Source organism: Mustela lutreola, chromosome 8 (genome assembly GCF_030435805.1).
Source record: "Mustela lutreola isolate mMusLut2 chromosome 8, mMusLut2.pri, whole genome shotgun sequence".
NCBI classification, from domain to species: Eukaryota; Metazoa; Chordata; class Mammalia; order Carnivora; family Mustelidae; genus Mustela; species Mustela lutreola.
In genome coordinates this window covers 108,755,671-108,768,209 of record NC_081297.1, presented here as the reverse complement: position 1 = coordinate 108,768,209, position 12,539 = coordinate 108,755,671, and the positions used below count along the sequence as shown (strand labels likewise).

Below are 12,539 nucleotides of genomic sequence, written 5' to 3'. Positions count from 1 at the left end.
GGTCTCCCGCAGACCAGCTGAGATTGCATGCACACAGGCGAGGACGTGAGATCTGGGAAAACAACTTCTTCCCCTCTCTGAGTCTGGTGACTGGGATGTCTTTTGGGATGACTGCGGCTTCTGACAGGTTTGTGGTGAGATTCGAAGGAGATCTGAAACTACTGAAATGAGTACCAGTACCACACTCTGTTAAAAGTAGTTGCTGCGGCTGCTTTATCCCAGACCCAAAGTGTCCCTGGACTTCCCTGTCCAGGATAAGGCTTGCTTTTCAGAAGTGGGGGTAGGAAGTAGTTGTCTCTAATCCTGAGAACAGGTTAGGATCACTCAGCATGGGCTCTAAAACCTGTATGCAAGGAAATGAGTTTTCTCATGTCCGAAATGTGAGCCCTTCTTTGTCCTAGATGTTAAGGGGAAATTTTACAAGTAAGCTCTGCTAATTTGGAGAGGGCCGTCTCTGAAATCTCAGGTCTATATGATGTAAAATCAAATTTCCTCCTCTTGCTTTTAGTCCCTAGAATGATGGACACGGAGTGTGTTAACTTGCATGGGTTAGGAGTCTGTGGCGGCTCAGACGGTTAAGCATCTGCCTTCAGCTCAGGTCAAAATCTCCAGGTCCTGGGATCCAGCCCCACATTGGGCTCCTGGCTGACTCAGCGAGGAGTCAGTCTGCTTCTCCCTCCCCCTCTGCCACTCCCTCTACTTGTGTGCTCTTTCTCTCTCAAACAAATAAATGAAATCTTTATAAAAAAAAAAAAAGTCTGTGGTCAGTTTTTGAGAAGATCAGTCCTTTGATCTTCTCATACTTGGTGTGGTGAGCTATCAGCCATTCTTCTGAAGTACAAGGCTCATTTGTACCCACTGTACATCTGTTAGTTTTGCCTGGAGATCTCTTCCTTTTCTGTTCCATCTGATAAACTCTCACTTAGTTTTCAAGAACCAACTGGTACGGCTCCTGCTATTTAAACAAGGCCTATGTCTCCAGACCTCCCTTTGGCCAGATACGTTGCTGCGTCCTCTTAGCCCACACAGCACCTAGTCAGTTTCCTCACAACTTACCACTTAGCACCATATTACATCCACTTACACGCATGTCTCTCCCTAAAGAAGGTCACCTCCTAAGGGTCAGGGGCCACTGCCATCTGTGTCCCTCATTCCCTGCCCCACCCCGCATTTCTCTTCACTTTGACTTCTTGGCTATTGCACTCCTCAGTAACGTGGTAGGACATAAGCGAGCGTCCCAGGCTCTGGTTGGCAGGGAGGCCTTACAACAGTGCCTCGTGCAGGGTAGAAGCTTAAATACAACTGAATGGGAGTCGGTACCGGCAAACTGACAATTATTTTTGGAAATTTAAACAGCCCTACGTTTAATGGTACCAGGTACCCCTTGTAGACAACCTGGAATTAGCTTTCTGGCCCTTGAGGACTTGCGGGATTCTGATGGAATCAATTTTCTGGCTACAGTATTTTTGTGAACATAAGCCAAGATGAATGGTTCATGGGATAAGTCTAGGGGAAACCTTACTTTTATTTTCCAGAAAGGGACGAATGCTACTGGTGGTTTGATAACTCTTCCTTGCTTACAATAATCTTGAGGTGAAAAGGTCACTGAAATATGCCCTTCCCTTCACATCATAATAATAAATAGCGATGCCAACATCGTTTTGCCTGGAACCACACCACTGAGACCAGAGGCTCTATAAGGCTGAACTACATTGAGAGTTTTTCCAACAATATTTTGCTCTTTAAAAACACCTATTATTCCAAGTTAACTACCTTGTTAGAAATGTTTTTGGCGTTGCCTGGATGGTTTAGTTGGTTAAGCCCCTGTCTTTGGGTCAGGTCATGATCTCAGGATCCTGGGATCTAGCCCTGCATTGGTCTCTCTGCTCAGCAGGGAGCCTGCTTCCCCCTTTCTCTCTGCCTGCCTCTCTGCCTACTTGTGATCTCTGTCTGTCAAGTAAATAAATAAAATCTTTTTAAAAAATGTTTCCGCCCTCAGACCTCATTCCATCACATTTTTGTACATTAGAACCAGTCAGGCATGGGTTCAGCCCCTTTAGTTATTGGCTTGACAAAGACTGCCAGGAAATGAAAGTAAATAAATGAAATGTGGTGGGGATAGGGAGGCAGCAGAGTAAGAAGACCACAGAAGTTGCTACCAGAGGGATATGTTTCCATGTTGCAAACATGCCTTAGGGGGTTAAGAAACCGAAACCAGCTTGAGTTAAACAAATAAACAAACAAACAAAACTCAATGGGCACCTCTGAATGTGGCCACTGGGACTAAATACTGTAGATTTGGTGGGCAGAATAGCCACAGGATGGTTTACTTAACATGGTGGCCTCTCACTGTTGTTTTTCTCGTCGTCTGGGACAGATCACGGGCTCTCCGCCCACACTCACAGGAACGGGAGGATATGAAATTGAAGCCTCAGTCAGACATTCTTATTTCTCCCAATTTTGGAACCCCAAATCAAGTCTCCAATTTCATAGAGGACCCATCCCTGAAAATGCATTCAGTGTCATGTCCTCTGATGACTCAGGAATGGAATAAAATCCCCCAGGGGGGTTGCTGTTATTAAAACACTGGAAGTCTGTCCAGACTGGTGAGCCTCATCATTAGGTTTACACCCATAACTGAACTCTTCAAGCTCTACCTCCCGGCTACGGAAGTTTGCTCCACTTACTTATTTTTAAAGGAATCTTGCAACCTCTACTCTTACCTATTCACAGGTGCAGCAGCTTACTAGATATTTTCTTAACACCAGATTCCAGTTTTCTCCTTACCCTTGAAGAGACCATTTCAAGAGAATACAGGGCAGATGCTTACCTGAGTGTAATGGCCACAGACCTTGGTGCATCTCTGAGTCTCGAAGTCATAGTCCTGAACTTCACTGTGCCAACTTGTGATGGCTGAAGATGCAGAGAATAGGGATAGAGAGCCAGTCCAGATGTTTTCTCCCACTGAAGAGAAATTGGGGTGCAGCCTGTTGGAATGCAGCTGTCCATTGTGTGCAAACTTACAGTTTCTTGCCCACGCTTTTGCAATTAGGGCTAGTGCTGGGTCCCATGTCTGCCAAAAGGAACATTAAACAATGGGAAGGTCAAGAATGAAAATTGGGGTTTTTGAAGATCTTTCAACTACAGTGAGGAAAAAGAGTTGAAGAGGGATCAGTGTAGACACTGAGTCATGAGAATGCTGGTGATGACAGGGTGACTCAGCCTCCTACAGTTGAGAGAACAGAAAGCCCTCACATGTCACAGAATAGGAATTAATCTCTTGCACAACCCTCAAGCCCCGTAGGCTGTAGGCAGACACCACTAAATCTGTGGGGGAATCGGGAAACATTACAGGCCACTGCACTCCCCTCACTGTCCCTTTAAAACAGTCTGGGCGAGGCAGAAAGCCTGGTGTTGGATTTTGGACCAGAGTCTGCCTCCAGCCCAGGTGGCCGGCCTCCTGAATTAAGCAAGCTGCCATCCCTTTCCATTCAAAAAGAATGAAAACTGTCACCAGACAACATACTAGGAGTGAGCAGAGTGAGAATCTGAAAGGGGAATGAAGCGTAATGAGGGTGATGACTGGAAAAGAGAAGGAGCAGCTGCCCTCGGGTCCTCCAGCTGAGTAGGTTTGACTTAGAGGGCCAGTGGAAAACCTGATGATTGAGTTGTGCAGAATTCAGAATCTAAATGAGGGACACAGATCAGCATTTCACTGTGGACCCATTACGTACAGAATATGCTGTGTTTGACATTGTTTATATAATTTAATATACAAAATGTGGCCCTACCCTAAGGAACCCAGACACGTTAAAAACCTGCTCACAGCCACAGAGCTGGGACTCAAACCCAAACCAGTTTCAAAATCGTATCCTTTCCTGAGACGCCATGCTACCCTCTTGAGAAGGTCAATTGCCTGCTAGCAGCAAAAAAAAAAAAAAAAAAAAAGCAAGTTTCGAGACAAAATAAACCAACAACAAAACCTTCAAAAATTAACTGGGAAGAAAGTGGCAAAAAAAAAAAAAACAAAAACAAAAAAACAAAAAAAGGTAAAATCTATCTATAGCCAGAGGAAAGGAAATATCTCAAAAGAGAAGTGAAAGGTACTTCCTGAGCTCGCTTATGAGAGCTGAACTGGATTCCTTTTGATCAGATTATGAATTCACCACACCCATGAATCAAGATGAAAACAAAAAAAACCATTCCAGATTAGCAAGGATTTACCTCCCAAGTCAGTACACATTAGTTGTTTTTTACTTACTTTTGCCACGACACTGCTCTTTTCCTTACCATGTATAGCATAGCACTGGCTGTTGGTTTCACCTCTGATCGGAACTTGTTATGAATTCGAACACAGTCTTTGATGAAATCTTCATTTTTGATGTCGGGCAAACTGTTCGCTCCATATTCGTGACTGAGAACTACGGAAACCAGCCAAGCTGTCATCACAAGGGCGACTTGCATGCTCAGTGTGCCTGGCACGGCGTCCCCGGAGGCGGGACCCCAGAGCCACCGCGGGTCCTGGCCGGCTGCCTCTCTCACCGGTACGGACTTCAGCTTTCAGAAAAAAACAAAAAGCAGAACATGAGTTCATCACAAGTTTAAAAAAATGGGTTTCTCCTTACATGGTTTGCGGCCACTTTGGGGCTGTTAATCCCCGCCTTCTCAGTGGCTCTCAGTAACACAGCACCTACTCGAACTTAGATTTTTATGAAGCTGCATCAGATTTTCTTTTAGTTAGGGGATATTTCCAAAGGAAATTCTAGAATCTCCAGAAATAACAGTCTCAATTTTTACGGAGGTTCTGGTGGTTAAATAGAAACATGTTTCTTACTTCTATAAACGTCTGGCAACATGCTTTTCAGAAACTATTTTTAAGACTCCTTAACAGTTGGAATATCTGGCTAACATCGTAACTTGACAGAATTCATTCTCGATGCGGTGTGTGTGTGTGTGTGTGTGTGTTGAACCAAGGGAAAGAGAGGGAGAAGTGGTAGAGAGAGCACTTGTTTCAATTCCACATTTTAGTTTAAGTTCTGTTCCTCACTAGCTGTAAGACCTTGGACAAGTTACCAAACTATAATCCTCAGCAGCTGCCTATTTACTGAATGAGGCAAATAAAACTTTTTCTAGCCCCTTAATCAGAGAGGATTTGGGAGGATCCCATGAACCGGCGAATATATCAACTCAACACATATTAAATTTCTGCTCTGGGTAATGAGTTTCGTAATAGGAGATAAACACTGAGATCTAGTGTTACGGAACCTGGACTGGCATGCCCTGCAGAAGGACCAAGTGGCTCTCAGAGATCTGGGAAGATAGAAGTTTATCTGACAGCGACAGGCTCAGAGAAGAGTGAGCTCCAGAAGTCTGAGCCCAGACTACAAGCGACGGGGGCAATTGATACACTTCTACTTCTGTTCACGTGGTGCACTTTGGGCGCACGCACAAAGTGGGGCAGGAAGAAGAACCCAGAAGGGCCCTGGGGCAGGGGCTGGGATTCCCCTGCTGGCTTGGTCGGCCATCTTAGAACACAGATTTTCTTTATCACTGGGAGTTCAGAGACGTATGGGCTGTGAGATGGTGGTGACAGGGTCACAGACAGTTGAAGGTCTAGGTAGAAGACGGCACCTGGGGCTAAGGACTTACAGAGGATGCTTAAGCCATTCTGGGAAGGGTCAGAATGGTTTCCTACAACAGCAGCGATGTCTTTGCTGAGCTGGAATCAGACTGGTGTTGATCAAGCAAAGAAAGGGTAAGGAGGGGAAGAGAACTGGAGGGGATAGGGACCACATACCTGATGCAGGCAGACCCCGTCCAGTTACCCAGCGAGGGTCCCACAAGACCAAACAAGAGGGTCTTTGGCTTAGCGAAGGATGGAAATCAGACCTGAGCCAGCAGGAGGTGAAAGCAGAGTTTACTGAACACACACACACACACACACACACACACACACACCCCTGAGACAAAGGCAGGCTCCTACCCAACTGAGCCACCCAGGGGTCCCTCTCTCTTCATCCCTTACAAGGAGGACATATGTAGAAGGGCTGACCGGCTCAGTCTGTAGCTATGCCAACTCTTAATCTCAAGATTATGAATTCAAACCCCACACTGGGCATTGCACCTACTTTAAAAAAGTAATAATAAAGGAGAACATATGTTATTTGCATTACAAGGCATGTGTAGAATGGGGAGGGGGTGTAGGTCCTAGTAAGACCAGAAACTGGAAAAGAAGCAAAGGAAAAAAAGAGCCCCCTTCCTCCTCATGGGATCCCTTCAGTTTCCCTGTCTTGTATCCAGCTATGAAGGTGAAAATACGAAGTTTTGGCAAGAACCGGGAAAGCCACAGCATGTTGCCTCTCTCGGTAGAGATGGTCTTCAAGGAGGGCTGGTAAGAAACATGGTACTAGATCTCATGGAATTTAGAATCCAAATGGGCAGAGAGGTAAGAGTCACATTGATGAGGGAGCAGGAGGCTGGCTGAGGACAAAGCAAAAGCTGGTGCCTTGCACCCCCCCTTCCATCCGCTCCCCTCCATAGGTGTAGCATTCCTCAGGCACCCCTGACTGCCATAAAATAAATAGTTAACTTGCTGAGATCACAATCCTACAAGACAGGAGTCTCCCTTGGTTTGCAAATGTCCTTGAGATTACAACAAAGAAGTTACCTTATCAATAGCCCAATTTCCAAAGACACAGAACTCAGTTCCTCAAGCCCTAATGTCACCCTCCCCTCCATAAAAAAGAAGGAGGCTGAGGTAGAAGGAAAAGTAAATAAAGTTAAATTTCTTCTAAACCTAAATCTCATTAACAAGGATGCTTGATAGCAGGAATGTAACATTCCACCAGGAGACTCTCAATTGTCTTTACTTGATAGTAACTAAGCCTTCAATATCCTGATAGTATTCTTTGCCCCAATAGCCCTTCTGAATACCCCTTTGTCCTCACCTACCCAACTCCTGCGTATATAACCAACCACTCCTAACAACCCGGGGCGGCAGCCGCATCTCTGCCTGCCCACGGGCCCTGTCCCCGTGCTCTAATAAATCACCTTTTGCACCAACGACGTCTTAAGAATTCTTTCTTTAGTCGTCGGCTCCGAACCTCCTCACCCCACCGAACCTGACTTAGGTTCTGGGACTTCATCAACATCAAGGAAAACTTCTGGATTCTGCCAGTGGTTTGGATTTTATCAGAAATCGAATAGGAAGTTACAGAAGGGTTTTTTAGCTGTAGTTGGGGTGGGATCTGGTTTTAGAAAACACCAGTATTTTAGAAAATCAAGAGATATGGTGAACAGAATAGGCTTGGGGGATTATTTTTAATGGAAATTCTCTCTCTCTCTCTTTTTTTTTAAGTTTAATTTATCTATTTGTCAGAGAGAGAAAGAGCACAAGCAGGGGAGCAGTAGGCAGAGGGAGAAGCAGGCTCACCTCTGAGCAAAGAGCCCAGTGTGGGACTCAATTTCAGGACCCTGGGATCATGACCTGAGCTGAAGGCAGATGCTTAACCAACTGAGCCACCCAGGTGTCCCTTTAATGGAAATTCTTTTTTTTTTTTTTAAAGATTTTATTTATTGTTTCTTTGACAGACAGAGATCTCAAGGAGGCAGAGATACAGGCAGAGAGAGGAAGGGAAGCATGCTCCCTGCTGAGCAGAGAGCCCGGATGCGATGCGGGGCTGGATCCCAGGACCCTGGGACCATGACCTGAGCCGAAAGCAGAGGCTTTAACCCACTGAGCCACTCAGGTGCCCTGATGGAAATTCTTAAAAGAAGCATTCCAGAACTCTAAACTGAAATTATTGCTGCCGCCCCCCCCCCCCCCAACAACCTCACAAAATACTCAATTACTTATTTGTGTAATACTCAATCTCAATTGTGTCCAGGCTGCCTAAAATTGTACTAGCATTCCTTTCCATTTTACTGACCTGAGACTCCTAGTGTAAGGCTCAGAGGCAACCTTTTTTTTTTTTTTTTTTTTTTAAAGATTTTATTTATTTATTTGTCAGAGAGAGAGAGAGAGAGAGAGAGCACAGGCAGAGTGGCAGGCAGAGTGGCAGGCAGAGTCAGAGGGAGAGACAGGCTCCCTGCGGGGCAAGGAGCCCGACGTGGGACTTGATCCCAGGACGCTGGGATCATGACCTGAGCCGAAGGCAGCCGCTCAACCAACTGAGCCACCCAGGCGTCCCCAGAGGCAACCTTTTGATCAACGTAGTGATAGTCAACAGTGAGACCTTCTGAGGTAAGAGGCAGGCCTCCTTCTTCTGAGTCTGTGAGCTAGACTGAATTTTGAGCACCAGAACAAGAAAAATAAAACCTTGCAAACAAGGAAATTCAGTGACATTTTGTGATCCCTTCAACAATCCCCCAAACCCTTGAAGTTCCTAATTTCCACAACAAAAACATTTCCACAACAAAAGCCCACAGAAGTAATTTACTCAGAACAGGAACTTTCAGCTAGGTTGCAAATACGCGCCTCCATTTCTTTTCAGGAAGGCTTACAACTTTACTGAGTCTGTCCTCTCTTGACCCTGGGTCGTTGCCACGCTCTCCTTGAAAAGTATGTATGTGTGTTAAGAAAGATTTGTTTTCAGTGTTTATCTCTGAATAGTGGCAGTTTAGATTTTTTTTTAACTTTCCTTATTCTTTTCTGTATTATGGACATTTTTTCACAGTGAGCATATATCTTTTTTAGTCAGGAAAAAAAAAAACTAAGACATTTTTATTTTGGAGAACCGTGGGATCTTTCTAATTACACACAAATTAACACATATGCACTGCTGATCAAACCGTGCACTGGTAAAAGACTAAAGGGCTTGTGGATGAATGATGAGGTAGGGCTCTCTATCTCTGCATGTTTTACTTAAGAACCTTCTAAAAAAATAATACAAAAAACAACAGTTCCAATAGCTGGAGATAGTTGTATGCATTACGGGAAAAATCTTACCCTTGCTGTGTTGTTCTAGACCCCCCCCCCCTTTTTTTTAGATCCACAATGGACTTTCTTATTTCTTGGGGAGAAGTGATGTAGACTATATCCCTAATAGATTCTGTAGATGTTTTGTTTCAAAGAGGCGCTAGTCACCTTCTACATTGAGGATGCGGGTGGGTGGGGACGGATGGAAGGAAAGGGTCCAGAAAGGGGGAAGGACTGTAACGTTTATCAACCTAACACCAACAGGACACGGTTGTATTGTCTGTGTGGTAATACCTCACACAATAATAACTTGGTACAAGCCAGTGGTCTGGATGCTTGTGGGTCCAAGTTAACTCTAATCCTTATCCTAGGAGCCATTAGTCAGCACTGAAGAACTCTACTCAGGAATCCACACTCCAGAGGTGCTTGGAGCACTTCACATACAGTTAGGAAAACGGACACCAGAGAGCTTGTTAATTAGGGTAAGGATGTTAACAGTTTCCATTGGCAACTTGAATGCTGTTCAAAGTGGATGGTGTGTGGGAAGATGGAACATATCCCCCTGCCATGGCATGAAGGAGGTTTAAGAGAGATAGCCAAGCACACTCTCTAACAGAGTCCCTGGTGTCAGTCCTCACCTGAAGAGGGGATCCCCGACTTGAGAAGGGGTGTTGGGCGAGCCTCGCATACGAGTGAATGGTTGGAGCGGAACTGTTTTTGTAACTGCTTGCTCACGAATGTTTAGACACTTAGCAGAATTTGTCTAGGACTTGCTTTCATAGTAGCATAACATCAAAAATGGAAGCTGGGATGAGGAAACAAGTCTTTGCCTAGCCTGGGTCCCACGGCATGAGGTTACACACATTTAGGAAAGAACCTGACCTTTGAAACCACGTGAGTTAGGCCACGTGGCAGCAGGGACGGCAACCACCAGGCTGAGCTGGTTCATATCCGTTCTCTCACTGCGCTTGCACAGTAGCTGCGGGAGATACATTATTATCCTTATCTTACACATCCCAATCTTAAGACTTTTTTTTTGAAGAACTTAAACACCTGGACCAAGAGCATGGCACTACTGAGATGGCAACATCGGGTCTGCCTGACTGCAAATCCTGTTTGGAGTTTTTTCTCCTTTAATTTATTTATTTGTCAGAGAGAGAGAAGGGCAGGAAGAGGGAGAAGCAGACTCCCTGCTGAGCAAGAAACTCCATTCTCGATTCTTGGGACTTAATCCCAGGACCCTGGGATCCTGACCTGACCTGAAGACAGACACTTAACTGACTGAGCCACCCAGCTGTCCAAGAGCAACAGGTTCTTTAGACTGTCTAGGTTCAAAGGTGGTCCTATGTACTGGCTGTAGAACTGAGCCTTCTACTTCTCTGGTCCTTAGTTTCCCTATCTTTAAAAAAGAAATTATTTATAAAATAAGAAGTTCAGTTCATGCAAGACACATAAATACTACTTCTATTAACTATTATTATTTCTTCCCTTTAATAACATAGGTATGCATATGTGTGTCCCACAGGTACAAAAAAAAAAAAAAAACCCTAGAACATTTTCATACTTTATGGAATTACTTTTAAATAAGTTAATTATTAGAAAAAAAATATCTTGACAATATAAAAATCATTGTGATAGATTGACAATGGATTTTGATGCATATTATTCAGAATGGTGTTAGATTTGTTTCTTAATAAATTCCTTATGTCTTGATTTTTTTATGCCACTGCATTTGATATTCATTTGAATAATGTAAATTATTTATTTTCTTAATTTTAGAAATGGATGGACTCAATTACCCATAATGATATTTTATAATTAGTTTTTAAGCATCTTTGGAGATCAAATGGAAAATGGTAGGCAAATGTCAGTTTTTATTCAAAGGTCCTTCTCACATAAACACATTGGACTAGAGACATGCTCCTACTAATGAATAAATTCATTTCTTCTAAGATAATATACAAAGCAGAAATACTGACAGTTTCATTTGTTAAACTGAAATACTTTTCTGGTTTTTATGTTTTGAGGTCTTCAGCTGCATTATACATTTCTTTTCTCTCTTTTTAAATATATTTCTTTTCTCTACTCAACAATTGAAGATATGCTTTCAAAAAACAATTGCCTTGTTAAGACTAGTAACTTTATAAAGGTTCATGTCTTGTCTAATTTGGATAACTGGGAGCTTGGGGTTATATGTAGTTCTCAGGATGAGGTTAATTATATTTGTGTATTCAAGCATAACTGTAACTATCTTGAATCTTTTCTTGTAACTGTGGAGGAAGAAAAATTATTTCCCTAGTACCCTTCTAGATTCTTGGCTGAGCCACCTTCTATAATAAAAAGACAGATTAGCACTGGAAAATAAGCACAAGTTTAATAACATGTGTACCTCCTGTATGCATGAAAGATACCCATAAAAACTGAGTAACTTCCTGAAATGGCCCAAGCCACTGCCTTAAATACAGAAAGAATTTGTTGGAGGGAGGGGAAAGGCTGTTACAGGAGGTTATCAGGAAAAGCACCGTAAACAAGGGTATGTATGGTCCTTACGCTGATTTAAATCATTGCTTTCTCCATTTATAAGAGTTTCTATAAATTCTAGAAAGATAGCATCCCTCTCTTCTTATGCGGGGTAGGGGGGCACAGAAAAGGGGAGAGGCTGACAAATGGAGATTTTCCTTGCAAATGTAAATGTTTCCTACAAAAGGGTAATATCTACTCAGTTTTCAGAGCTTTCCTATTCTGCAATTTCTTAAATATAACCAGCTCAAGATAATCCTTATCCCAAAGAGATGTAATTTGGGGTGGCAAATTTTGCTCCCCTTCATTACTAAGGATTCTGTCATGTGGTATCTTTTCAATTATTTTGACCTAAGGAAGAAATAATCCAGTCTTTTGTATTCCTACTACTTTCCTTTTGTTGGAGAGGAAAAATTTTCCTCTATTCTTTAAAAGTTCCTCTGGCTGGTGTAAGAATTAAACTAACAGGAGATGGAGTAACAGGAGAAAATAAAATTTAAATTCATGTGTATGGGAACCAGAACGTACATAGGGGTTCAAAGACCAAGAGGTAAAATGAGGTATATGTGTCATCCTGAACTAAAGAATAGGGTAAAAGTTAATGGCTTCAAAGAAGAGGAAGGCAATTTTCAGGGCCATAAGATTAGGAGCTGTTTGATAACTAGATGTTTGTCCTGCCATACACATGAGTCACTCAGATAAAATTTATCTCTGGTAATAATTTTTCTTCTTCTTCTTCTTTATTTTTTTTTCAAAGATTTTATTTATTTATTTGACAGAAATCACAAATAGGCAGCGAGGCAGGGAGAGAGAGAAGGAAGCAGGCTCCCTGCTGAGCAGAGAGCCCATCTGGGGCTGGATCCCAGGACCTTGAAATCATGACCTGAGCTGAAGGCAGAGGCTTTAACCCACTGAGCCACATAGGTGCCCCTCTTCTTCTTTTTTTAAATGATTTTATTTTATTATTATCATTCTTTTTAACGTTGTTAATTTTGTTGTTGTTGTTGTTGTTGTTGTTAACATATAATGTATTATTTGCCCCAGGGGTACAGGTCTGTGAATCATTAGGCTTACACATTTCACAGCACTCACCATAGCACAT

At 43.1% G+C, this 12,539-nt stretch overlaps 1 protein-coding gene across 2 annotated transcripts in view; it reads right to left on the bottom strand.

Moving 5' to 3' along the window:
• Positions 1–12,539, bottom strand: part of GLIPR1 (GLI pathogenesis related 1) — a 41,571-nt gene that overhangs the window by 14,573 nt on the left and 14,459 nt on the right. The window contains exons 2-4 of one of the 2 annotated variants that reach the window (XM_059186366.1): positions 5,984–6,127; positions 4,291–4,557; positions 2,831–3,073 (exon numbers count right to left, since the gene is read on the bottom strand). In XM_059186366.1, coding sequence (XP_059042349.1) covers positions 2,831–3,073; positions 4,291–4,464 — 417 coding nt within the window. In that variant the 5' untranslated portion in view covers positions 4,465–4,557; positions 5,984–6,127. The remainder of the gene's footprint in view (positions 1–2,830; positions 3,074–4,290; positions 4,558–5,983; positions 6,128–12,539) is intronic. The other variant, XM_059186365.1, reaches the window with a different exon arrangement.